This window comes from Helianthus annuus, chromosome 3 (assembly GCF_002127325.2).
Source record: "Helianthus annuus cultivar XRQ/B chromosome 3, HanXRQr2.0-SUNRISE, whole genome shotgun sequence".
Lineage (NCBI taxonomy): Eukaryota > Viridiplantae > Streptophyta > Magnoliopsida > Asterales > Asteraceae > Helianthus > Helianthus annuus.
Genome location: NC_035435.2, coordinates 175,528,639 through 175,555,588, shown reverse-complemented (window position 1 = coordinate 175,555,588; position 26,950 = coordinate 175,528,639). Strand labels below are relative to the sequence as shown.

General features: G+C 33.5%; 4 protein-coding genes across 4 annotated transcripts; 3 read left to right on the top strand and 1 right to left on the bottom strand.

Moving 5' to 3' along the window:
- Window positions 1-3,733: 3,733 nt before the first annotated feature.
- On the top strand, window positions 3,734-7,023 carry LOC110931100 (probable protein S-acyltransferase 14). Its single transcript, XM_022174505.2, has 7 exons — window positions 3,734-4,201; window positions 4,637-4,859; window positions 5,729-5,820; window positions 5,954-6,077; window positions 6,156-6,241; window positions 6,329-6,394; window positions 6,472-7,023. The coding sequence occupies exons 1-7, from the start codon at window positions 3,992-3,994 to the stop codon at window positions 6,595-6,597; spliced, it is 927 nt and encodes a 308-aa protein (XP_022030197.1). The 5' UTR covers window positions 3,734-3,991; the 3' UTR covers window positions 6,598-7,023.
- A 965-nt stretch (window positions 7,024-7,988) lies between these two features.
- On the top strand, window positions 7,989-10,080 carry LOC110931101 (pentatricopeptide repeat-containing protein At2g45350, chloroplastic). Its single transcript, XM_022174507.2, has one exon. The coding sequence runs from the start codon at window positions 8,041-8,043 to the stop codon at window positions 9,985-9,987; it is 1,947 nt and encodes a 648-aa protein (XP_022030199.1). The 5' UTR covers window positions 7,989-8,040; the 3' UTR covers window positions 9,988-10,080.
- Window positions 10,081-10,969: 889 nt separating this feature from the next.
- Window positions 10,970-14,247, bottom strand: LOC110931102 (BRASSINOSTEROID INSENSITIVE 1-associated receptor kinase 1). The gene is made up of 4 exons (XM_022174508.2): window positions 13,706-14,247; window positions 12,894-13,154; window positions 11,857-12,729; window positions 10,970-11,746 (listed from the first exon to the last, which is right to left on the bottom strand). The coding sequence occupies exons 1-4, from the start codon at window positions 14,157-14,159 to the stop codon at window positions 11,265-11,267; spliced, it is 2,070 nt and encodes a 689-aa protein (XP_022030200.1). The 5' UTR covers window positions 14,160-14,247; the 3' UTR covers window positions 10,970-11,264.
- A 9,629-nt stretch (window positions 14,248-23,876) lies between these two features.
- Window positions 23,877-26,938, top strand: LOC110931106 (SOSS complex subunit B homolog). The gene is made up of 2 exons (XM_022174513.2): window positions 23,877-24,002; window positions 26,359-26,938. The coding sequence occupies exon 2, from the start codon at window positions 26,378-26,380 to the stop codon at window positions 26,795-26,797; it is 420 nt and encodes a 139-aa protein (XP_022030205.1). The 5' UTR covers window positions 23,877-24,002; window positions 26,359-26,377; the 3' UTR covers window positions 26,798-26,938.
- The last annotated feature ends 12 nt before the right edge of the window (window positions 26,939-26,950 follow it).

Here is a 26,950-nt window from a genome sequence, read left to right as displayed (position 1 = left end):
TGTTTGTAATTTGTTGTTTTGGTATTTTAATGGAGATTAACGAAAAAAAATTAACATTTGAAATATTAGGGTAAAATCAAGCAACTCATTTTAAAAAATTAGAAGCGTAGGCACGACTTACTCATCCACGGCAACCATGATAAAAGGTTGATTGAGACAAGAACTACAATGAAGAACCAAATATGTAAAAGATGATTCTCAAAGGACGAGACCTGTAAGTATAGAAATAGTCCTAGAACGTTCTTTGTAGTTCACTCCGACTACGAGGCCGTTAATTATTATTTTTGTATGTTATTTTACCGGTTTGCACCCACTAAAATACAGTGTTGTTTATTTAGGTCCTTGTAATCCAAGGGAGGGCATACTTGTTAACCATCCCTTAATGCTATTTTGATAAAACTAGAATTGCATCCCGTCGCAATGCGGCGGGGATTCTTTAGTTATAACTAAGTCGATCTAGGATTCGCACGTTATGTTAAACCTATCAAACAGGAAAAAATAGACGATGTAAAAACGTTCACCCACACACGCATGTTGCATCGTGTTATCTCGCAAAATTTAGAACGAAACGTAAAAACGTTAAATCAAAGACGCACGTTGCGATGTGTTTAGTCACAAAATTTAGAACCAAGCACAAAGCGAAAAATTTGCGGAAAATGAAAACTATTAAGGGCCAAAGTTGAAAGTAAAAAAAGTTGTGAGGATAGATTGCAAAAGATAAAAAGTTTGGGGTTAAAAGTAAAAACAAATTGTTTTGTGTTAAAAGTAATTTATGAAATACTTTTGGTTGAAAAATAAAAAAAAAATCTATTTTTTTTGGAAAACTCCCAAAGCCAAGGTTACAACAACCATATGCATAACCATTTTTTCTTTTAAAACCCCTCAAAGCACACCCCGCAGGGCGTAAAACGGTGTCAAATAATACTAATGCCACACAACCGTCATCGACCACTAACACTGACTCGACCTAGGATCTGAGTGTTGCGACGAACCTGTCAAACATGAAAAAATAGTGGTAAAAACGTTGAACCATACATGCACGTTGCGCCGTGTTAACTTGCAAAATTTGAAACAAAACATAAAAAGGTTGAACCAGTCGTACGTTACGTCGTATTAACTCGAAAAATTTAGAACTATACGTAAAACGAAAATTTGCGAAAGATGAAAAGTATAAGTGACAAAAGTTGTGAAGTTAAATTGCAAATAATGAAAAGTTTTGGGTTAAAGTTAAAAAACAAATTATGTAGGGTTAAAATTGTAAAAGGTAAAAACCTTTGGGTTAAAAGTAAAAAATCAAGTTTTTTTTTTGAAAAAATCCCAAAGCATAATGTACAACTTGAATTGCACATTTTTGTTGCTAATTTATAATTTATAACTAGAAATACGACCCGCCGCAATGCAGCGGGGATTCTTTAGTTATAACTAAATTGATTTAGGACGCGCACGTTATGTTGAAGCTGTCAAACGGGAAAAAATAGACGATGTAAAAACGTTCACCCACACACGCACGTTGCGTCGTGTTAACTCGCAAAATTTAGAATGAAACGTAAAAACGCTAAACCAAAGACGCACGTTGCGATGTGTTAAGTCACAAAATTTTGAACGAAGCATAAAGCGAAAAATTTGCGGAAAATGAAAACTATAAAGGACCAAAGTTGAAAGTAAAAAAAGTTGTGAAGATAGATTGCAAAAGATAGAAAGTTTTGTGTTAAAAGTAAAAAAAAACAAATAGTTTTGGATTAAAAGTAATTTATGAAACACTTTTGGGTGAAAAGTAAAAAAATCAATTTTTTTTTTTTTGAAAAACCCTTAAAGCCAAGGTTACAACAACTATATGCATAACCATTTTTTTTTTAAAAACCCCCCAAAGCCAAGATTACAACACATAAGTAAAAAAAATCAAAGTGGTTAAATCGCAAAAAATGAAAACTTTTGAATTAGAAGTAAAAAATCAAATTAATCAAACGGGTTAAATTACCAAATATTAAAACTTTAAACTTAAATTGTCAAAGATTAAAACTTTAGGGTTAAAAAGGAAACAAAGATTAAGAATTTTAAGCTTAAATTGTCAAAGAATATAACTTTATGGTAAATTGTCAAAGATTTAAACTTTAGGGTTAAAAAGGAAACAAAAATTAGAAGTTTATACTTAAATTGTCAAACATTAAAACTTTAGGGTTAAAAATGAAAATTTCAAATTTTTTTTGAAAGACTCCCAAAGCTAATATTACAACACATATATGCATAGTTATGTTGCTTATTTATAGTGTTTAATGTTTAATATATAATATGATTGGTCTAGCCCCTAAACATCTTATGACTTATGTTATTATTTTATAAGGTTGTCTTATGAAGCGCATTCTAAATATATATATATAAAATAAAAAGGTGAGGAAGGGTAGGTATTAGTGATGACCACAATCCATGCATGAAGCAAATACATGACATAGCAACGACAATCGTGTTTCCCACAAAAGTCAAGAATCACTTTATTTATTTATTTGGATACATAGAGAAGGAAGGAAAAAATGAATATTCTTGGTGTGTTAGGTAATCTTAAATTTTATATAATAGTTGGCGTATCCTAATTTTATTAGACAAAATATATTATAATATACAATTTGATGCTATTTAGTTATATATGTTTAATATGTATTAAGCCAGGATCCGACACCTATTTGTTCCGGACTAATGATCCACATATATTAAAATCTTTTTGTAAAATCGAAAATCGTTAGTCTTGTCACACTAAAAGCAAACCTTTTCATGCAATCAAACTTTAGCTTGAGAATAAATATTTGTCTAAGGAATGATAGGTAAAAGTATGATTGTCTATTATAACATTTTTCCTAGTATTGTCAAGAATTTATACTATTTTATGTCGCATGACATGCCTCTCAAATATGTGAAGTTATTGTCAGGACGTGACACGTAACAGCAGTGGTGCAGCTATTAAGGGGCCGGGGGAGGGACCTCTCGAACTTTTCGTTCAGTATTGTAATATATGTGGTTTTCGTATAGAAATTTTTGAGTACATACTTTTTGACCCCCTGGTTCTATAGAAAATTTTGGGAATATATGTTTTCGACCCTCCTCCCCGTCGAAAATCTCAAGCTTCGCCACTAGGTAATAGGCACGCCACGATGTTAGTGGGTGTTATTTGGTCACACTTCTCACGATCTCTATGAGTCGGTGTATGATGGATCCGATGCATAATTGGTATTTTCGGATCAAATGTGATTATTATTTAGGACTATAACCCTCAAGTATGATTCAATATAATTTATTTACCTAATTAGTAGGGTTTAGTTTAGTTTCACAAAGACAACTTATATTTATAAATATGACTTTATTAACTCTTAATTTTATATGAGACATACATTTCTAAACTACATCCCTTAATCAACGTCGTCGTCACTGTCCAATTTCGACGCAAACCAACTCAAGATGTGTCACCAATCTGTCATTGTCTTCCTCCACACGTCACCTTTGTCATGTGTTACAGGCTTGCAACTATCACTGCCTAAATTTCTACCAATACCCTGTTTACGACACTAATCAACTTAAACGATTATTTAATCTTAGCAACATTTCTTTCATTTATAAGTTGACACATTGTATTTACTTTAACTAAATTTAATTTTAAAACTAAAAATGTATAATCTATTTTTGTCAAGACACTTTATCATTTATCTAGATATAAACTTATAGTGTGACAAAATAGTATTTTACCTTTGTACAAGAAATAGCCATCGGTCTTGTCTCCCCCTCTCTCATTCCTCTTACAACCATGGATTCAGTGTTTCTTACCTAAAATTCATAAACCCTTGAGAGCAAATTCACAATCACAATCAAAAAAAGAAAAAAAAAACCCAAATCTCAAAAATTCACAAACACCCAAATAGAAAAAAGAAGAAAAGATCAAATCTTTTTTCTGGGTTTTAATTTTGTTGACAATAGGCTTTGAGTTTTGAGGAGGAGTATTAGTATTATGTATAGATCTGGAGCTGTGATGGCTTGGAATGTGTTCAGATTCTGTACGGCACTCAGAGGGTTAGGTTCGATCATGATCTTGTTGGTTCTTGGTGTTGTTGGTGTTTCTTATTACGCCGTCGTTTTGTCTATCTATGGCCCTGCTTTGACCTCTGGTGGTCTTGATTCATTCATCTCACTTGCTGTCTTGCTCATGTTTCACGCCTTGGTAATTCCTTGTTTTATTATTTCACTTACTATTTATTTATTTATTTATGATAACAGTATGTATGTCATTATGGGCTATTTTTTTTTATATGATTCTAGTTTTAGTGAAATTTTATATTTTTATTTGAATTGAACATAAAAGAACCTGATTTTTAGATCCCTTTTACTTGATTCTTGATTTTAATTTTAACAACATATAACTTGATATATGCAAAAGATCAGAGGTTATTGCAGTTGTTAGGAAATCTTTAATAAATATCAACACATATTTCCTTCATTACTTTTTATTCGATGGCCACGGGTCTCATTAGAACATGGCTGTTGATTCGGTTCTTCTTTTATCATAATCTACCTACAACATTTGTTGTTTGATTGATTCACTGCTAACATCTTTTTAATTTTTAAATTTTATTTGGTAATCATGTTAAATGCACAGTTGGTGATGCTGTTATGGAGTTATTTCTCTGTGGTTCTCACGGACCCTGGTGGTGTGCCACCTAACTATAGACCACTAGTAGACGAGGAAAGAGGGGATGTTGACCAGTTGACTGGATCTGAATTCACCCAATTGACCACACCTGAACCAACAAATACAAGAGTCCGTTATTGTCGAAAGTGTAACCATGTAAAACCTCCTCGTTCTCACCATTGTTCTGTTTGTAAGTCCGATTCTTCCTTCTATATTATTGTTATTAATTATTAGTACATTTTACAATCTTAAGTGGAATTTAGAAACAATTTTCCATTGTGTTACATATTTTCTTGGTTATATGATGTCAGCATGATGGTATCTATGATTTTCTTAAAGTTCAGTTCTATTGTTGTATGTAGGGCTGCAAACGAACCGAACGAACACGAACAAGACCTTGTTCGTGTTCGTTTGTTAAGAAATATATGTGTTCGAGAACCGTTCACGAACACTTATCGAATGAGATTTTATGTTCGTGTTCGTTTGTTAAGGAAATGAACTTGTTCGTGTTCGTTTGTGTTTGTTTGTTAATTTTAGGCAACGAATGTTGACGAATACAAATGAGCACAAACTAATGTTCATGAACACAAATGGAAACAAACGAACACAAACAATCGTTCATAAACAGAGTATATAATACACTGAACAGAGTATATAATACACTGACACTTATTAGATATTTAATTTGTCGGAATTTTGAAGTATCTAAATATATATAAAAACTAAAAACACAAATGAACTATCGAACACAAACGAACACGTTACCGAACGTTCACGGACATAAATGAACGAACACGACCTCTGTTCATGTTTGTTCATTTAACTAAACGAACGAAATTTCTTGTTCGTGTTCGTTTGTTTAATAAACGAACGAACACAAACGAACCTCCCGCCGAACGGTTCACGAACTGTTCGCCGAACTTTTGGTTCGTTTGCAGCCCTTGTTGTATGTATGAAGTCAGTATGATGCATTCATCTATTAGAGTTTTTTTTCAAAGTATTTATCAATTCATGTTTTTTTTTTTTTTTTTTTTTTTTTTTTTTTTTTTTGTTTTGTAGGTGGAAGGTGTGTGCTAAAAATGGACCATCATTGTGTGTGGGTTGTTAATTGTGTTGGCGCACTCAATTACAAGTACTTTCTTCTCTTCCTGGTATGTCCTCCGCTACAATATATCCGGTTACCGTGACTTCACGTGATAATATTTAGTTTAAACATATTCTGCTTCTGATGATCTAACTCTGTACAGGTCGTGTAATCATTATTGACATTGTTGTTTGATGCAGTTCTATACGCTTCTGGAGACAACTCTTGTAACAATATCATTGTTACCGTATTTCTTAGCATTCTTTAGTGACGGAGAGATTGCTGGGTCCCCCAGCACTCTAGCAACCACTTTTCTCGCCTTTGGTATGAGATTTTGAAGCCGTAAATATTAAACTTATATCCCTTTCATTTTGCTATATCTTTTTTTTTCCTTTTTTATAGTTTTGAACTTGGCTTTCGCGTTAAGTGTTTTTGGATTTTTGATTATGCATGCAACGCTAGTGTCGGGTAATACTACAACAATTGAGGTATCGTCTTCTTGTCTCTATAAAGTTTAAGCCCACGTTTACATGTAGTTCGGTTTTGAATCCATATTGGTGTTGTGTTTTGATCAGGCGTATGAGAAGAAAACGAGTCCAAAATGGCGATATGATCTTGGCCGAAAGAGAAACTTTGAACAGGTATTATCTTCTATACTTTTTGCGTGCATGTCGGTTTTATCGTCTTTTTAGCTTGAACTTTTGGTGAATAATGTCAGGTCTTCGGGACTGTGGAGAGATACTGGTTTATTCCAGCTTACAGTGAAGAAGATCTACGTAGAATGCCAGCGCTTCAGGGTCTTGAGTATCCCTCAAAGCCAGATTTGGACTCCGAAGAATCCTAAACACGACCAGAAAACGAAACAAATTAACAATATTCTGTATTTATAACACGAATGCCGTCCCCGACAACCAGCATACATCATCAAACATGGTACAGTGGATTTTGGGTTATCAGTGTTATAAGCAGCAGGCAGGCAGGCAGTTCTGGAGTAAAAATATGAAGGCGTGATCATGGGAGCAGATGACGTGGAATTCGGTAGTTTTGATTAATCGGGGTTCATGAAACTACTGTAAGCTGTGTATGCAGGTTCACATGAAATGTACCTACTTGGCTACTTGACTGTATGTAACCGTGAACTATTTTTTTCCCGAGGGTTCGATGTTTTTCGTGACTAGTTTTGTTGTCAAAGTTACTGTTTTTATGTTTGTAGCAATAAATTATATTATAGAGATTCTTGAAATAACCAGTAAAGTTAATATTTTTGTAATTTAAAGGAAAAACTAGAAAAGGATTTTTATTTTTTTAATCCTATAAAACAAAATTGAGTTATGTGTTATAAGAAGTTAGCAAAAGGGTTAAAGCGTTCTCGCTGGAATATTTTAGCTTATGTGCTGAATAGAGGGAGGAGATGCGTCTCATAAAGATGCCTGGCACAGAAACCGAATTTATTGATATATTATATCACTAGGTTAGCAATCCGTGTACTACACGGGTAGCATAAATATAATGTGAAAATAATTTGTTCATATCTCGTAATTACAAAACTTATAATGATAATTACGCGACTCATCCTACAATTATGTACATTGTACATACATAATTAAGTAATTTATAAAAATTATTATTTATATACACAACATAACAACTACTTTATTTTATTTTATAAATAGTTGATTTTTTTAATGTATAGCAATACTATACTTAAATTAAAGATTTTTTTAAATAATATAAAACATGTTACAAATAATTGTAACAAAAATTTAAAAGATACCATAAATATAGATGTATTAGTTTACAATTTAAAAAGCATATAAAAAAATATTTCTAGATTTTTACCATAAATAATAAAAAATAGTGAGAAATAATATAGAGTTGACAAGTGGCAAAATTTTAGGTGGATACTCTAGGAATGAGCCAAGTGTAATCCTATTTTTATTTATAACTATGGAGATTTAAAAATATAATAAGTAGTGTTGAATGATACGTGATCGAAAGTCCGGTGTTTTACCGCATCGAAATCAAATATATTAATACATTATAGAATTCAAGAATCATATAATATACATTGTCGAAATTGTTAGATCTCGAAGTTATTACAATAAAAAAATATAGGAGAGTATTAAGTAGTATTTGATATTCCAAGTTGGTTTTTAAATATGATGTGTACTCACTGCTTTGATAGTTGTACGTACATATCCCAAACAAACAATAACTAATTTTAACGGATCAGAGCAACAGAAGATAACTAATAATATCTTGTTTTGGTGCCCTGCAACACTTTCCAATGCTAACCTGCCTTAATTCAATTGCAAACCACCAGCCCCCATGGAATTCAACACTCATTCATCTCCCAAATTGCAAAACCCAATTCGATGTAAACCAAATTCACGCTCGATTACTCACTACTGGATTCATAAAAAGCTCCTATTTCACCACCAAACTTATACTCACCTTTGCTTCTTCTCCACATGTTCCTCTAATTCGATTCGCCCGCCATGTCTTTTTCGCTCATTTGGTTCCTTGTAGCTCAAAAACAGACGACCCTTTTCTGTGGAATGCTGTAATCAAGAGTTTTTCACATGGGGATGACCCAAAACAAGCTGTTTTTGTTTTGGGTTTGATGCTTCAACACGGGTCTTGTGTCGATAAGTTCACGGTTTCCTTGGTGTTAAAGGCGTGTTCGCGGATGGGGTTGATTAGAGAAGGAATGCAGGTTCATGGGTTTTTGAAAAAAACTGGGCTTGATAATGAGTTGTATTTACAGAATTGTCTCATGTGTATGTATGTCAAGTGTGGCTGTGTTGAGTTTGCGCGCCAGGTGTTTGATATAATGCCTGAAAGGGATGCGGTTAGTTTTAACACGATGATAGATGGATATGTTAAGAGTGGGATGGTGGTGTTGGCGCGCGAGTTGTTTGATTCGCTGGAAATGAAGAATTTGAGGTCTTGGAATTGTATGATTAGTGGATACAGTGTCATGGAAGACGGGTTTCAGATGGCTTGGGAGTTGTTTGAGGAAATGCCGGAGAGAGACTTGGTTTCATGGAATTTAATGATTCGTTGCTGCATTAAGAGCGGAAAGATTGGTTTGGCTCGAGCGCTCTTTGATAGGATGCCGAAAAGAGATGTTATCACCTGGGCTAAACTGATCGATGGGTATGCAAAATTGGGAAGCATTGCGATTGCGAGAAAGTTGTTCGACGAAATGACTGAAAGAGATGTAATCTCATGTAATGTAATGATGGCAGGATATATGCAAAATGGGGTTTGTGTGGAAGCATTAGAAGTCTTTAATAATATGATGAGTGAGGGCAATATAGCTCCTGACGATACCACGTTATCAATCGCTCTTTCTGCAATCGCACAATTAGGACGACATGACGAAGGTGTAGTTGTGCATACATACATAACCGAAAACAGACTTAAATTGGATGGAAAACTTGGTGTTTCACTTATAGACATGTATGCTAAATCAGGCAGCATAGATACCGCTATGCACGTTTTCAATTCCATAACAGGAAAAAGCGTGCATCACTGGAATGCCATAATTGGTGGTTTAGCTATACACGGGTTTGGAAAACAAGCTTTCGATATGTTCATTGAGATGCAGAGGTTAAACTTAAAACCAGATGCAATCACATTCGTCAACGTGTTAAATGCTTGTGCCCATTCGGGTTTGGTAAAGGAAGGTATTATGTGTTTTGAAATAATGAGAAGAGTTCAAAACGTAGAGCCCGAAGTCCAACATTTTGGTTGCCTCGTTGACATGTTTGCCCGTGCGGGGCAGATAAAACAGGCGACAACCATCCTAGAGGAAATGCCCGTTGAGCCAAACAATGTGTTGTGGCGTACTTTACTTAGCGCGTGTAATAATCTTGAAGATAGCATAGAAACAAGCCCCATGGTGAAACAAGCAATCAAGATGGATAGTTATGATTCAAGTACTTATGTGTTGTTATCTAACATATACGCTCGGTTTGGCATGTGGGACCGGGTTAGAAGGGTGCGGGGAATGATGAAAGAACAAAAAATCAAGAAAGTTCCTGGTGTTAGTTGGATAGAACTTGATGGAACTTTTCATGAGTTTTATGTAGGAGATGGAACTCATCCTCAAGTTGCAGAGATTTATTCGGTGTTGGACAACTGCTTTTCTATCGATTCTCAGGTTAAATCTTTGGGGTTACAATCTAAACTCGAGCCTGTTTTGTCGTCAATTGGTAGCAATATTTGAAAGCTAGTTTTGCTTTTTCTGTATATTTGTAATGTCCGAAAAGAAACTGTCTCATAAATACGTTAAAAGTGAAATACGATTGTTTAGTGGAAAGCGATTCGAGCATCATGGCATAAATGACTTGAACATAAGTTGATATCTTATATTATTCAAGCATTTTGAAACACACCTTGCAGATTAGCTACACTGGTTATATGGTCCATTTAGCATAGTTATGGTAAACAGGGGGTTGTGTGACAATTATGTAAATGTATTGTCCTTACATGCAAAAATAATTTGTGTTAAAAAAGTTACACTAAACACCCATCAACTTGATATTGGTGTCATTCCAACTCCTCCTATGTTCGTTGAGTCCCAATGGATTCTTGATTGCTTGTTGAAAAGGACACCAAGGGTTCACATTCACTTGGCATTAAACACTATTATTATCTACTCAAAAGGATACCTTTTAGGCCATTTGTCTTTTTCTTAGGGGTACAGAATAAAGTATCTTTTGTTTGATTACATGAAGTTTGTAGTTTAGATTAGAACCAAATGTTTTGAATTGAGTGCTACACATGGAGATATTAACAAGAAACAATACAAAAATAAATAAAATTTAATATTTATAAGAATTGTTAAATATATTTGTATCTATTTTATCAAATACTAGAAAATATGAATAATTGGTGCTAAATTCGAGATTTGTACGCCGATGATGCGTTGATAGTCGGGGATTGGTCTTCTTCTAGTGCGCACAAGCCAAACCTTATGCCTAAATTCGAGATTTGTACGCAGATGATGGCTTGATAGTCTAGATTTGTACACAGATGATGCGTTGATAACTAAACATATTAGCATTAGCATGTATGCATATAAGTGAACTAATTAATTAAGCTAGATTTATAAAACTTACAAAGACGAGTTCAAGTTTTAGACATTGAGGTCGAACGCCTCTTCAAGTTTTAAATAAACCGAGCTCTCAATCGTGGACAAGCTCAAATTCCTCCCAATAACACACTACTCATAATATAGAACATAAACATTATAGAGCTAACATTCTCACATTCTAAACAACGAATACCATGCGGTAAAATTTGTGTACCGCTTAGGATTTAAGAAATTTACTTACGAAATAAAAAAATCTTAGTCCAACTACAGTTAAAGTCGAAAACTAAACCAAATTACAAACCTAGACAACAAGCCCACATCGGACGATCATTCCAAAGGTGAAGTCAAACATGAACCTAACTACTAACCAGTTCGAGTGAGAAACTCGAACCATATATAACTACCGATCAGTGGGCGGAACCAACATTATTTAGTTCTTGAACCACGGTTGCAATCGTGGGCCTCGAGTTTGGATGCTCATGAGTGCAGATCAATGCAATTTTCCCAAGCAAAACTGCCTCAGACTCTGTGAATTTCCCATCAAGATTAGCATCCACAAAGTCATCAAACTTGCATACCTCGGCACCTTGGCGAATAGACGAACCGATTCTCGTTTTCCCTGAGACGATTTGGAACACGAGCGTCCCAAATGCGTAAATGTCACTCTTGTCGGTGAATCGTCCAGTTGTGGTGTACTCGGGAGCGAGGTATCCCATTGCAGCACTGGCTTTGAGGGTAGAAAAGATGATGTCATCAGCTAGTAGTTTGTGGAGGCCCGAACCCGAGAGCAATGGCTTATAGTGTTGATCGATTAGCACTTTTTCGGCCGATATGTTTTGATGAACGAGAGCCGGTCTCTTTCCTTTGGTCTCATGCAGGTACTCGATACCTACAACAACAAACACAGAAGAAGATTAAACATCGAAAAACCAAACATTTTATTTTTAAAGTTGGGCGCGCATTTTGAAAGTGATTACATGATTGTTACAAGTAACTAACCTTTAGCAATGCCTTTGATTATCGAGAACCGAGTCGACCAATCGAGAACATTCCCGTTTCCGGTTTTGCCCTTGACATCAAGATACCGCAACAGGTTTCCCTTAGCAACGTAATCGTAGATCAAAAAACACTCTCCCCTACCATTGGAACAACAAAAACCTCGTAACCTAAGAAGATTTTCATGTTTCAACGAGATTAGTATCTTTAATCCCTTCAAGAAGTCGGTCTCATCCGATATGCAGCTCGTTTTCGCAATACGTTTAATAGCGACAACAGATCCGTCTCGAAGAATCCCTCTGTATGTAGCTGAAAAACTGCTTTTCCCTAGCAAATTCGAGTCAGAAAAGAACCTTGTCGCTGACTCAACATCATCGACATTGAACATATAGCTCTCGAGAATTTCTTTCAAGATCCCGCTTCCCGTGTGACTTTTCGACATCGGGTCCCACCCGTTTGAGTACTCGAGACTTATGAGGGGGGAGGCACTTCTACGGCTGACTATTTCTTTAGCTTGAAATTGATCTGTGCTAATTCGACTATCTGACGATTCGAAGGCAGTCCCTATCCTCTGTTTTCTCCGGCGATACCAAATGAACGTAAAGATTCCTCCGGTTAGTAACATAACGGTCAAAACAGCTCCAAGTATAGCAGCAAGTCCTGCATTTGTTGACTTTGACTTTGACTGACCCGTTACGTCTGCGGACTGTGGAATGGCCTTGGGTGTGGCTCCTTTTGACTGCGTTCCAAACGGTTCGGGTTTATTCGTGTTTTCAGGACCAAACGAAGAGTTGCAGACTTTTAGATCCGCAAAACCGGATCCACATAAGTCTGTGTTGTTTGCATACTGAAATCCATCATCCAGTTTCTTCAAAACTTCAAAAAAAAAAAAAAAAAAAAAACACAAATTTTTCGATCAAATTCTGCAAAAATGTTCCGAAATCTATAAAACCATGAACTCATCAAGAACAAAGATCTAAGCAAATTAATGAATTATGTGCCAATGAAGTACCAAAGTTATAAACATAATATGAAATTACCTAAAGGGACATTGCCCGAAAGTGTATTGTTTCGCACATCCAACACCTGCAATATGGGGGCATCTGCTAACTTCGTCGGGATCGAGCCAAAAAGGCGATTAAAGCTCAAATCCAACCTCTGTAAAGTCTCCAAATTCCCAAGTGCAGCCGGGATTGCACCGGTTAGCTGGTTGTATTGAAGAGCAAGAACACTGAGCTTCTTCAAAGAACCAAATTGTGCTGGTAAGCTTCCACTCAGTTGGTTGTAGCATAGTTGCAAAACTACAATACAAAAAAAAAAAAAAAAAAAAAACAACAACAACAACAACAACATTAGATAACATTATAGTATTTGATAAGATTAAGGTATAGTTCTTTTACACCATTGTTACCTAACAACACAGTTTGACCAATTACAGAAGATCCAACATTCAACCAAACCAGTCAAACTGCTAGACTTACTCAGTTTGGGCCAATCAAGAATCTTGTAACATGACAGAACTGATGGAATCAAAAAACCACATGAATGTTTTTTGTTTTTTTCAATATCATAAACTTCCAAACCCTTATTAATGCTGCTGTGATGACTTGTAAATTAGCCATTGAGAGATGCACTATACCCATTTTCAGGAATATCAATTATTATATACATATTTATTATAAAAATTAATTCTTTATAGACACCCAGATTTATGTTTATCAACACAAAAAAAAAATATATATATATTAAGCCTCCAATAATTGCAAATAATTGTCTAAAACAGATACTTTAATCAAAGATTAAAACTTTATAAAATATAAAGAAAACCCACAAATAAATATTAAAAACAAACCTTGAAGATTAGCCATTTTTTCAATCTCTGGAGGAATCTGACCAGAAAGATTATTGACATTGAGATACAGATCAGCGAGTTGAGTCAACTCAGCAATCTGTTTAGGGATTTCACCATGTAACCCATTGAAATGCAGGTACAACCCAGATAAGTTTTTGAGCTGACCAATCTCAGGAGGTATTTGACCAGACAGGCCTTTACCCTGAAGAGAAATGTTCATCACTTGACCCATTTCATTACAAGCAACACCCTCAAAAGATCCACCACAGTAAGTGGTGGCATTTGGAGACCAAGAAGTAAGGGTTTCTCCATCTGGGTCTAAAAAAGATTTGATTTTGATGAGGGTTGAAAGCTCTGATTTTTGTTGGTCTTTTGCTAGGGTTTGCAATGAGGGGTTGAGCAGAAGAAGAACAAGAAAGGTAGAGAGAGAAGAGAGGAGAGAGAGGATTTTCATAGCGATTATTTTGGGGGAAATGTGGTGTGTTGAGTGAGAATTTGAAATGGTGAAGCAGAGAAACTGACAAAAGGCACATGTGAAAGAAAGATACAGTCGGAGTGGAGTGGTGCCAATCTTGTCAAGGTTGAAGAAACGGTATTGTTGTTGGAGTTCAAATTAGTTGCATTTAGACCCTTGTATGTTTGCGTTTATGTCAATACTAGGGGTAGTTTTATCTAACTCCTAAAGAATTTTTATTAGGAGATTTTTACATATTTCCCCCTTCTAAGCTGGTTTATTACATATTTCCCTAAATAAAAAAAAACAATTACATATTTTCTTTTTTTTTTAAGAAATTACCCAACTAACCTTGTAATCATCAGTTCCTTTCATCTTCCTCTTGTATACGTTCCACACAACAAACCCTGCACCAGACCATCGTATCTTCTTCCTCTGGTACGATCGATGCATCCAAATCCGGTCGTCGTTTCTTCTACCTCTGGTAGTAACGACAGTGCGTTCCAGGTAAGTACATCCAATCGAGTTTTATGCTACTCACAACGCGACCATCGGAGTTTCTTTTTGGTGGTTTTATGGTGAATCATTACACATTCAATCGAGTATTTATATCTAATAGAGTTTTTAAATGCATAGAGAACTGAGTTTCTTTTTGGTGGTTTTACGATGGTCCCATGTCTTTCTGTTTGAGGAGTTATTAGAACAAGTGCAAAAATCTATGTTTTGTGATTAAGGATTCATGAGTTAATTCAGGGTTTTTCAGTTCATGTTCCTGTTGGGTAAGCCAAAAACTGCTATCAAAACTTTACTGCATGATATCAGATCCAATGGATGCTTGGTGATCTCTGTTAACGCCATGGCGGGTCCCATAATCCTCTTATAGATAAATAGTAAGATTAAGTTACGTTTCTTATTAATCTTTCGATAAGAACTCTCAAATATGGTACAATTGTTAAGAAAGGTAAACTGTTATAGATTAATTTTATAAGATTAAACTACATTGATGAGGGAGTGATAAAAGAAAGGGGAAATATGTAAATATTCTTCCTTAAGGGTAAAATAGTCATTTAATAAGAGTAGTTTTAATGAAAAGGGGAAATATGTAATATCTATGGGTTATGGGTTAGGGAGGGGAAATATGTAATTGTTTTTTTTTTGTTTGAAGAAATATGTAATAAATCAGCTTAGCAAGGGGAAATATGTAAAAAACCCTTTTATTATTGTAACTTTTAAGCAAAAATTCACGTTTTCTCTCAAAAAATATGGTTAAGCCTCTTTATTGATATCGATCCTAGCTAAAAGTTTGATTCCCCTACCCAATTTCCCACCAAAAGAAAATTATGGATTCAGGATTCACCGGTGTTAAAAGAACATGTTAGCTCCAAACTATATGTAATGCTTGCAAGAAGAAAAAAAGAACCATTTGTATATTCTGATTACATTTATTCCTACATAATTCACATTTAATGATACATGATTGGTAAGCCTATTTCTTAATAAATTATTCAATTATAGTTGTATTTGTTTTTTTTAAGTAAACTTCACTAAAACATGTCAAACCCTCAAACCGAGGCGGCCAAACAAAACAAACAACGAAAATTACATATTGACAAATTTACATCAATGTTCCCGATTAATCTTTATAGATTTCGATCTACTATTAAACCACAAAAATCCTACTGTCTTTGTTTCGCTAATGATCCCTTCAATTTTGATTGCCTTGTTGTTGAACTTAGCCTTGTTCCTCGCTCTCCAAATGCTCTAGCATCCGATCCTGGTAATCCCTTGGACAACCTCTTTTTTGTGACCGTTTATCCCAACTTGCTCGTTCATTTCTAACAAATCTTTCACCGAGAATGCTAGATATTAGGGATCTTGTACCACATGCTAAGGATAGGCCAAAGGACAGAGGCAATGCAACATGAAATTATTAAATGCTCCAGCGTTTCTTCACATTCACCACACATCACACAAGTTGAATCAACCACTCCAATATTCCTTCTTTTTAACGCATCCATGGTAACAATTCTGTCCATCGCGACTCTTCAAATAAAAACATTACATTTACTTGGAAGCCACCTACATCAGTTGGCAGTGACGGAGCTTGACCAAAAGTTTCCAGGGGGCGTAAAATGATGAGATCCAAAAAAAAAATTCCTATCGTTATTTTCGAGTCGGGTCGGCTATTCGAAATTGACCTATGTCAAATAATGATAGTTCCAAATAAAACTAAAAAAATTCATTCGTTTAAAGGACCATTCTTGCACATAGAAAAACTAAATATTGTATAGCAAACAAAAGACCAATATATATAATGATACGCGATAAATGAAACCTGGACGAATAATTACAACTCAGCCCGACGACTTTTAAGGTTTTTGAATTCATCAATTATGTCTTCCGAATCGAACTTATTAGCAATTTCTTTTTCTATGTAAATTACCAAGCTATGTAATCAACAATTTACAACAACAATAAAAGAATTATTACTGAAAATGTCTTGATGGAATTGGAAAAAGAATGGGCCGCAGAAAGCTATGGAAGTACCGGAAGAAGATGATTGATAATTTGGTATTAAGTTGTGATTAAGTTTATTGTGTGATGGGTAATGTATGGTTAAACAAATAAGAGTAAAAATATATTTACCAAACTACCCATATTTATATACAAAGTGGTAACAAACTTTAAAACAGTAACAAACTTTACTTTAATTTATATATTGTATAGATATTTAGGATATACAAAGTGGTAACAAACTTTACTTTAATGTATATATTGTATAAGTATTTAGAATATACAGTGTAGGAAAAATAATCGGGGGGGGGGGGTGATTCTATATAATTTTAAAAATTTTGGACGAAAAATTGAAACTCATACACTTCTAATCGAAACATTGTGTGGGGGGGGGGGGGGAGGGGAGGGGTTGCATCCCCAGACACCAACTAACCTTCGCCCCTGTCAGTCGAGATTGTACTTCACGGTGTACTCAATTAGAATTGTATGAGCATTCACAATCTATCTTCAACTCAACCTTTATAATTACATTAAAAATCATTACATTTACTCTCTCATTTTTAATTAATTAATATGTTTTTATATTTTTATTATTTTTTTCTTCACTCACAGCCACTTTTAAAAAGTATTTAAAAATTATAGAGTTTAAAACAGTATCCCCAAATTTACTAATGAGCAGTAATACTTTCTTTCTTCGTCACATAGAGGATTAAGAGCATTCACATCCACTCCATCAATTTTTCACCCTAAATTACACTAAAAAACACTACATCTTCTCTCTCTCCTTTTCAATTAAATAATATTTTTTATACCTTTATCATTAGCTTTTCTCTCTCCTCCACTCACAATCACTTTCAAAATATATTAAAAAATTATAGGGGGTGAACAGTGTCCCCTCAAATATACAGATGAATAGTAACATTTTCTCTCTCCTCCACTCAAAACTACTTTTTATACTCTTTACATTATAAAAATTCCACTTACAGATTTTAGTGGGTTGGATGTGAATGCTCTAAATGAAAATGCTCTAAAATACAGTTGGTTTTAACATTAATGAGGAGAATACAACTTTAATAAAACACCACCTTTGGGGAACAATCCATTATTGGTCTTCATACATTCAATGCAACATTTATTTCTTCCAATTTTCAAATTCAAAATACTGATATTTTTTACTCATACTTGATACAAAGAAAACTTAACTTTTTTTAATGTCTAACAAAGCAAAAGGTTATCTACGCCTACAATTGCATATAGCACTAGTTATTTGGACCGTTGTCAATTTCAGAAGAAACTCGTCATCAGAATGTTCACTGTGATAAAACCATTGATTCAGGCATGACATATTGTCACGAAACGATTCCAATTGACGACTTCCTCTAAAGAAAGTCATCGGGTACTGTTAGTAACTATTAAAACACGCATCATATTTAATTAATTAAATAATAATATACTATATAAGTTAATGATGAATTTACAAAAAGAATAAAACAAAAACTACTGCTTTTTAGTCTAGAAAGTAATAGTTAGACAACCCCTTATAATAAAACCAGATATTATACTTAAATTTTATAAAATCCAAAAACATGATTATTATTAGTTTAATTCCATGTTTTCTTAACAACAGTTTAATTCCGTTTTTAGTGTATTCTTACAAAATGAAAACAAAATTTATAGATTTTTAAACAATCATCGTTATATTTACACTTTCTTTTTGGTCTAACATCAACTTTATTGAATTGTTCTACCAAAACATGATGAGATGAAGGCAACTTTGCACGTACAACAATAAAAACTTGAAGTACAATCTTATAAAGCCATACTGCATTCACTTGTGTGGAAAAGCTCCGTGAGAATAGAGACGTGACAACTTTTTATGAAATTTGTTTTACAATTAATAAAATTGATTATTTAATATGTATATGCTTGTTAATGGAAGTATTCTCCACTGTGCTTTTTAAATATTTTTTTAAATATTTTTTTAAGCTTATAAATAGAGGGTGCTGAGCAAAGCACTTGTTATTTGCGGGCTTAAGAGAACTACTATCAACCAAATATATTTTTTTGCATTTTTTTGTCTAACTTTTTTTTTATTAAAAGGTTATATATATATATATGTATGTATTTAGATTGACGATATACATATGTGTAGATAAATATATGTAGTTTACGATGTACCTAGATATAACCCATCGATCTACATATTTTTTCACTTTTTCTTCTATTTGGGTAAATATTGGTAACATATAAATAAAAATAATAAAATATCAAAAAATTTACTTGGTTGATAATGGTTCTCTTAAGTTCACAAATAACAAGTGGTTAGCATTTGATCCTAATCCTATAAACACAATGAATATTTATATAGTATATCGGTTTTGTTGAAGTAAAGTTTATCGCCCTAGAAATTAATCTAACTATGAGATTAAACAAATCTATAATTAATGATAATTATGAAAAGAGAGAAAATAACTAAATCATGTGTCAAATTATAGTTGATAACTTGGATATAAAATAGATAAATGAAATATGTTCACGTATTCCCGATCTGTAAAGGGTAGAACTTGTTTGATATAATAAACCATAACGTATAAATATATACTTAAAGTTAAAGGATACATGGAATTATGAGTTTTATTTTTAATCATTTGGTGGACATAGTAATTGTTAAAATGTAAGGAGAAAACACTTTACAACGGTAGATAGAGACATTTTTTTGAGCATGATGATGATGGCAGCTTTTATTTGATCTCTACCCATTATTCCCTATTCAACATGTGAACTGGTGAAGCAAATGAATTTACAAATGTCACAATCATTTATTTTAGTGGAAAATTTTAGTGTTTATTTCAACTTTTCTACCAACATGTATTTGTTTGTTCTTTACTCTTGTCGTCTTCCTTTTGGAGCATGAAAATAGTGTGGGTCTTACATGTTAGAATATCATATAAATGCTCTCATGCTGATATCATTCTTTTTTTACTTTTTAACTGTTTGTTTTACGTTACATTACTCATAGTAGTCATTTTGGCAAAACTTCAGAAACATATTAGAATTAGTAAACTTGAGGATAAATAAAATAATATAGTAAAGTATATACTTAGCCCATTTACTTTATACATGAAAAAATCTCCATGAACTTAAAAAATCATTCTTATTTCTAAACATGTCACACTTGTCTTTAAAATGAATGCATATTTAACCTATGGATTAAATAAACATCCTTTTTATCTTTTTAATTTAAAATGAAAGCATATTTAACATATGGATTAAATAAACGATCCTTTTATCTTTTTAAAAGATGTGACAAATCTCATTCTCATACTTTCAACCCTTACTATCTTTAGCTATGTGACTATATGATTCAAACCGCTTGTAATTGAAAGCTCGAATTGAACCAAACTTAATCTAACTCAAAAGCAAAAAATTTGAGTTCCAAGAAACAAGTTTCTTCATATACTAAACCTCTCTTGGAGAACCTTCACATTAAACACCATGTCACTACCAAAGTCACACCCTATTACATCAAGACCATTTACCTAAAGAAGTTATATTATAGCGAAAGATTAGGTTTGAGTTTTATTTACAGAAACAATACCGATTGAATTATTCAGGAGAACCACCTAAATAATTTGATCTGAAAATGATCGCACGTCTCTCAGATTATCCGTGGTATACATATATCCCCAACAGTTCACACCATTGGGTGTACATGGCATTTGCAAGGAAAGCAACGCCCATTAGTATCGCCACAAGCCCACAAAGATGGAGGTTTCTCTATAACCAGTCTCATTCTTGATGGTAATTTTATGAGAGATTTGTGCGTGTTTAGTGCGATGTAGTTGAATGTGTAGTGAATGCCAGTCTCTCATTGATCTTAACACATATCTCAACATCTTTATTGGGCATAAAATTTGTCATCTTAATTAAACGTGTCATTCATTCTTGGTTAAGAAACAGATGGTTTTTTCTTTTGTCTTCTGTGTTTTTTTTAACTTTATTTTTTGGAAGAAGGAATACTATGCTCTAGTATTTGCAACTTGAAAAGCACCAACAAAAGGTTACGACTCAAAAAAGTGAACCGTCGTGTGAATGAGACAGCACTTTCTTGTTTCGGTTAAAAATACAAATACATATTTTTGTTATATATTTACCAAATTAAATAAAAAGTATAGTTAATATCAGACATATATAGAATTAAAAAAAATATAGAATATAGAGTTAATACGCAAACATATCGTAAATATATTTTATTATATACTAGGTTAGAACCCCGTGTATTACACGGGTTGAATAAATGTATTTTTATATATCAAATAATAAAAAAAGTTATATCTTTAAAAATCATGTGTATTACACAGATTAAATAAATATAATTTTGTATACTAAATAATAAAAACGTCGTATCTTTAAAAAACCTGTGTATAATCGGGTTGAATAAATCTACCAAATGATAAAAAAAATTACATCCTTAAAAACCCCGTATATTACACGTGTTGAATAGATCTAAAAAAGAGTTATATCTTTAAAAACACTGTGTATTACACAGATTAAATAAATGTAATTTTTATATTAAATACTAAAAACGTCGTATTTTTAAAAAAACCCGTGTATAATCGGGTTGAAAAATCTACCAAACAATAAAAAAATTATATCCTTAAAAACCCTGTGTATTACACGTGTTGAATAAATCTAATTTTACATAGCAAATGATAAAAAAAAGTTATATCTTTAAAAACTTAGTGTATTACACGGGTTATATAAATGTAACTTTGTATAGTAAACAATAAAAGTTAAATTTTTAAAAACCTCGCGTTTTACACGAGTTGGATAAATATATTTTGTATACCAAATAATAAAAAAAAAGATATTTTTAATAAATTAGGATAACATTTAATGTTAATTTATTATTTATATATTTAACATAAGATAAGTAGGAAAGAGAGGTATTTGTTTTAAAACTATATTAAATTAACAATTTAGTTTTGAGGATAATATTTTATTAAAGTATGATAATAATTAATATTAATTTATTATTTATTTAGTTAATATAAGATAAGTATATATTTGAGAATTCTTTTCAAAAAAAAATATATATATATATATATATTTGAGAATGCCTTCAATGAATGACACGTGTCTAAAAGTTGGTTTTCTTTTATTACAATAGATAGATTTTATGATAATTTTAATAAACATAACTTGTTTTAGTTTGTTTTTTTAATAAGTTTCGTTCTTATTGGATGATGAAAAAATGTTTTATTATCCGTGACTGTTAATTAAATCAAAAAGGTTTGTTCCCTATCTGTTAATATGATATTCGGAAGTAGTTTTAATAACTTGAGTGTTACACATTTTTTTACATTAACATTGATAATTAACGAATCTAATAAAAATAAATGTACCTTCTCATCCATTATGGCTACACATTCTTATGATTCAAACTTTAATGGTAAAATTTTCATTTTTATTAACATAGTGATTTTTCTCGGATTCATTATGGTTGTTATTAGTTGAAAAGTATAGTTAAATAATTATTGTATTTCTCAAAGTTGAACAACAGACGGTATAAAATTTTAATTGTGTTTGGTAGGAAACAAATTTAAATTTATCAAAAATTGTGAGTTGAGATTGAAAAAATAAGACATAGAATAATCGATATTTTTTTTTCATAAAATATGAGATAATGGTAAACTAAATAAAAAAGTGTCAATTTGATAAATAATAATATTAAGTATGAAAAGGTAGAAAATTATAAATGTAGACATCTTCAATGAATGACACGTGTCCAAAATCAGGTTTCTTTTATTATATAGTATAGATTTATGAAATTAACAAAATTTGTACCTTTTCTTTTAACGACAAATTTGGATCACTGACGGACCACTGGAGTATTATCGTGCCACCAGCAGAACCACTCGATCATATCCATCTCCACTAGACAATAATGCCTATACATCAATTCAGGAGGAAAACCAATAAATCTGAGAAAAATCCCCTTATTGTTAAGAAAACTTAAATAAATGTTATTAAGGAAAGATAAGATGATTCTTAAAAAAAGGATTTATTTTGTAAACAACGTATGGCCATGTGAAACTTTAACTTAAATAACAAAATTGTTAAGGGATTTGTACGTTGATGCATGAATGCGTTATACATTATTATTTACATCTGGATCTTGAATAAAATTTATATTGAGACGTCAATAAAAATAAGCACTTCGTAACGGGACATTTAAACGAAAATTAAATCATCATCTATTAAAAGATATAGGAGTAACATGTGTCATGGACAATGCTACATAGCAAAGCATTACACCACTACCTTAATGTACTTACTATGTGCTTTATATTCTTGTAAAAATGTTACAATGCATTCTGCGTAAGGAAACCAATAGACCCATGGCATTATAGCCTAGTGGTATCTTGGAGGTGGGATAAGGCTTATGACCATTAGGTCATGGGTTCGATTCCCACAAAGGGGGTTTTTCCCAGATTTATTGGGTTTCCTCCTGAATTGGTGTATAGGCATTATTGCCTAGTGGAGATGGATATGATCGGGTGGTTCTGCTGGTGGCATGATGATACTCCAGTAGTCCGTCAGTGATCCAAATTTGCCGTTCAAAAAAAAAAGAAAAAGCTCATACTCAATAAAAAGTCTTGTTTGGTTGAAGGAGCTTTAAGCTTTTAGGTTAGGAGCTTGAAGCTTTTGGTTGAACGCTACTACTAGTAGCATTTAGAAGGAGCTACAAGCTTTTAAGGAAAAATGACTATTTTAACCTCTAAAAATAAGGAACTTTTTAATACACCAACTTTCTAAATTTTTAGTTATATCCATTTTGGTCATTTTATACATTTTATTAAAAGCTCCAGCTACTCTACCAAACATCAAATATATCTAAAAAGCTACAGCTACTAACTACCAGCTACAGCTACCAGCTTTCAGCCACCAGCTACCAGCTTCCAGCTTTCAGCTACCAGCTACTTTTACAAAACATACCCTAAATGTTAATAATTCATTCATGTGTAGGATTCTTAATTAAATATTAATTATGGTGATAGTGATTTCATAAAAAAATACAAAATAAATAATAGCAAGGGGAGCCCAAGGTCTGCTAATCCCAGCAGCAGAGCATCGGCCCACATTCAATTAATTAAATATTAATTAGGGTGATAGTGATTTCATAAAAAATACAAAATAAATAATAGCAAGGGGAGCCCCAGGTCTGCTAATCCCAGCAGCAGAAGCATCGGCCCACATTCAAAACAAATACGGGTCAACCCATTTCGGCGTCAAATCTCCAAATCCGACGACGGCGATTCGTTGCAGGTAACCTGTTTTCTTAAAAGTAGCTTAATTCAATCTTATAATACGTAATGGAAATTGCAGGAAATTATTATTATTATTCATTTCAAAGTGAAGGTTTAGCATCTGAAAGGCTGTTCGTTTAAGTCAAAACACACCCTTTTGTTTCTGTTTCTAATCGGAAACAATATTTCTTTCTTTCACAAACTGATTTTGTTATTAGGTAGGGGAATTGCAATTCAAGAAAATTTACCTCGCTTTTGGAACTAACTATATTAGCTTCAGTTCCAATCCAATTCAAGCCTTACAAATAGGGTTGTAAACAAACCGAACGTTCAGCGAACAGTTCGTGAACCATTCGGCGGGAAGTTCGTTTACATTCGTTCGATTAGTTAATGAACAAACATGAACAAGTAATTCCGTTCGACTAGTTAAATGAACGAACACGAACAACTGTCTCGTTCGTTCAATTGCGTTCATGAACGTTCGGTAACGTGTTCGTGAACATTTGTTCATGTTCGTTTGTTTATTTTGTTCATTAAATATTTTTTAGCATTTATTTATTTTATCTAAACCTTTTATATTCCTTAATTCTTATTTATCTCATTACCCAAAAAAATAAAATAGGAAACCCTACCTCCACCTTTCTTTCTTATTATTTACATCGAAAATTACAATTGAACTTCGTCGATTTTATCTGTGTTCGTGAACACGTTCATTTCCTTAATGAACGAACACGAACAAAAAATCTCGTTCGGTAAGTGTTCATGAACCAATCGTGAACACATAATATTCTTAACGAACGAACACGAACAAGGCCTTGTTCGTGTTCGTTCGGTTCGTTTACAGCCCTACTTAATAATTGAAAATGTAACTCTCCACTACTAAAGTGAAAAATTTGGGGGGTCGACCGCTACCGCCCCCTCCCGCCCCCACAAAGCTACGCCCTTGGTTCGGCGAGTGGAAACTTCCTAGAAAGTTACCCCCACTCATATTTTCCCCGTAAGTACTTGTGTTACGGTTAAACGATCTTCTTCGAATAATGTCACAGGTTCAAATCCCTGCCTATTACTTACCGCTCCTTTGAGCAGTATCAACGAGGGATTTTTTGAGATCAACTCAATAATAAACATGTTTAACTATAGCCAATGCGTTCGAAAATGTTGGTCATATGGCAGCCCAATATCCCTCATGCATGCGGACAATATTGTTTAAAAAAAAATGTTTCAGAAAATCACATATTACTATTTCTTGCTAGTTTTAAGTAGTTATTACTTCACTGATATAGTTGCTGCTGCTGCTGCTGCTAGTTTGTTTGGAGTTTTTAAAAATATAACTTCCAACTACCAAGCTAGCTAGCTCATTTTAAAAGTATATATGAGATTGCCAAGTTTCAACATCATTACCAAAACACTGAAAACAGACCACCAACAATAGCATAGTGTTGATGATAGCGAATAACGTAGCCTAGTGCTGGATCATAGCTATCTGATGTTTAGCGCTACAATTAGGGTTTTTTCTTTTTAAATATTAAAAACCAATTTTTAATCGACCAAACTAGGGGTGTTCAAAAAACTCGTGGTTCGCAGCTCGCTCGAAAAAAGCTCGGCTCGAAATTGGTTCGGTTGTTAGCGAGCCAGCTCGGCTCAGCTCGGTTTGTAAACGAGCCGAGCTCGAGCTTGGTCTGGCTCGGCTCGTGAGCTGGCTCGATAAGGTTAACATTCTTCATTTTTTTGTCCCACATCGCTTAGAAAACAAAAAGTAAGGTAGTATTTCCCCTATAAAAGAAGGTAAAGACAATGTACAAAGTGAATTAACTATTTATACTTGCATATTTAGCCATATGGTTAAATTAAATGACAATTATGGCCCTTAGTCTATGAAGAAATTCATTTCTAGGGCTTTTTAAGTAGTAAATTTTGCGGTTTTTTGTTAGTTCGAGCTAGATCGAGCCGAGCTAGCTCGAATTCTAATCGAGTCGAGCTCGAGCCTCAAATCTCAGCTCAATTTGAAATTCGAGCTCGAGCCGAGCCAGCTTGAATCGAGTTCGAGCTGAGCTCGAGCTGGGTCTAGCTCGGCTCAACTCGGCTCAACTTGGCTCGTTTACAGCCCTAGACCAAACAGCTGTAATATTCACTAATTGCATCAAAAAACCTTAAATTCATGAATAACTCCCTATTTTTTTTTTTTTTGAAAAAAAAATCTAATACATTATCACTAAACATCAAATAGCGCTCACTATCTCATCACTATCGCTACGTAGCGTATAGGTAGCTTGTCGCTAGCTATTCGCTATGAACAATAGTATGTTGTTATTCTATGACATTAGCCCTAAGATAATTAATTAACCACAAATAGTTGTTTGTTTGTCTTATGACAGCATCGAAGTAGCAACAAAGATGCAATCTTTAAAGGAGATCATGCCAGCAGCACGGAACAACATAAACACACAATTCATAGTTTTGGAAAAAGGGAGGATAACATTAGAAGGAGGTGAAAACAAGACGTGTTTGGGACTCGTGGCAGATGAGTCTGCATCGGTTCACTTTCAATTCTGGAATGAAGAGTGCGAGGCTTTTCAGCCTGGAGATATTGTGCGCTTGTCTAATGGAATATTCTCTTATAATCGCAGTAATCATTTAGTTTTGAGGGCCGGGAAAAGAGGCAAGGTAGAGAAGGTCGGAGAGTTTACAATGGCGTTTGTGGAATCACCAAATATGAGTGAGATTTCATGGGTCCCGGATCCGAATAACTCAGGTAAATATATACAAGAGTCTATTATTTCTCCCCGTTCGCGTATTTTCCCACCAATGGTTTAAGGCGTTGTCGAAAAAGCTTTGTAAATGAAGCTAATTGGCACGAAGGCAAAAACTGCTATGTACTATGTATCGCAAGTATTATGTGGTGCGGTTTTGACTAAAATTTTGAGTTTAAATTGTTTTCTTGTTTTTATATTCAAACCTGAATCAAGA

Excerpts from the sequence above, each read along its gene's own strand:
- LOC110931106 (XM_022174513.2), top strand. The coding sequence starts at position 26,378 with ATGCAATCTTTAAAGGAGATCATGCCAGCAGCACGGAACAACATAAAC.
- LOC110931102 (XM_022174508.2), bottom strand. The coding sequence starts at position 14,159 with ATGAAAATCCTCTCTCTCCTCTCTTCTCTCTCTACCTTTCTTGTTCTT. Across the intron at positions 13,155-13,705 it reads AAAAATGGCTAATCTTCAAG|TTTTGCAACTATGCTACAAC; the intron begins GTTTGTTTTTAA and ends TTTGTATTGTAG. Across the intron at positions 12,730-12,893 it reads TTCGGGCAATGTCCCTTTAG|TTTTGAAGAAACTGGATGAT; the intron begins GTAATTTCATAT and ends TTTTTTTTGAAG.
- LOC110931100 (XM_022174505.2), top strand. The coding sequence starts at position 3,992 with ATGTATAGATCTGGAGCTGTGATGGCTTGGAATGTGTTCAGATTCTGT. Across the intron at positions 6,242-6,328 it reads GTAATACTACAACAATTGAG|GCGTATGAGAAGAAAACGAG; the intron begins GTATCGTCTTCT and ends TGTTTTGATCAG. Across the intron at positions 6,395-6,471 it reads GAAAGAGAAACTTTGAACAG|GTCTTCGGGACTGTGGAGAG; the intron begins GTATTATCTTCT and ends GAATAATGTCAG.
- LOC110931101 (XM_022174507.2), top strand. The coding sequence starts at position 8,041 with ATGCTAACCTGCCTTAATTCAATTGCAAACCACCAGCCCCCATGGAAT.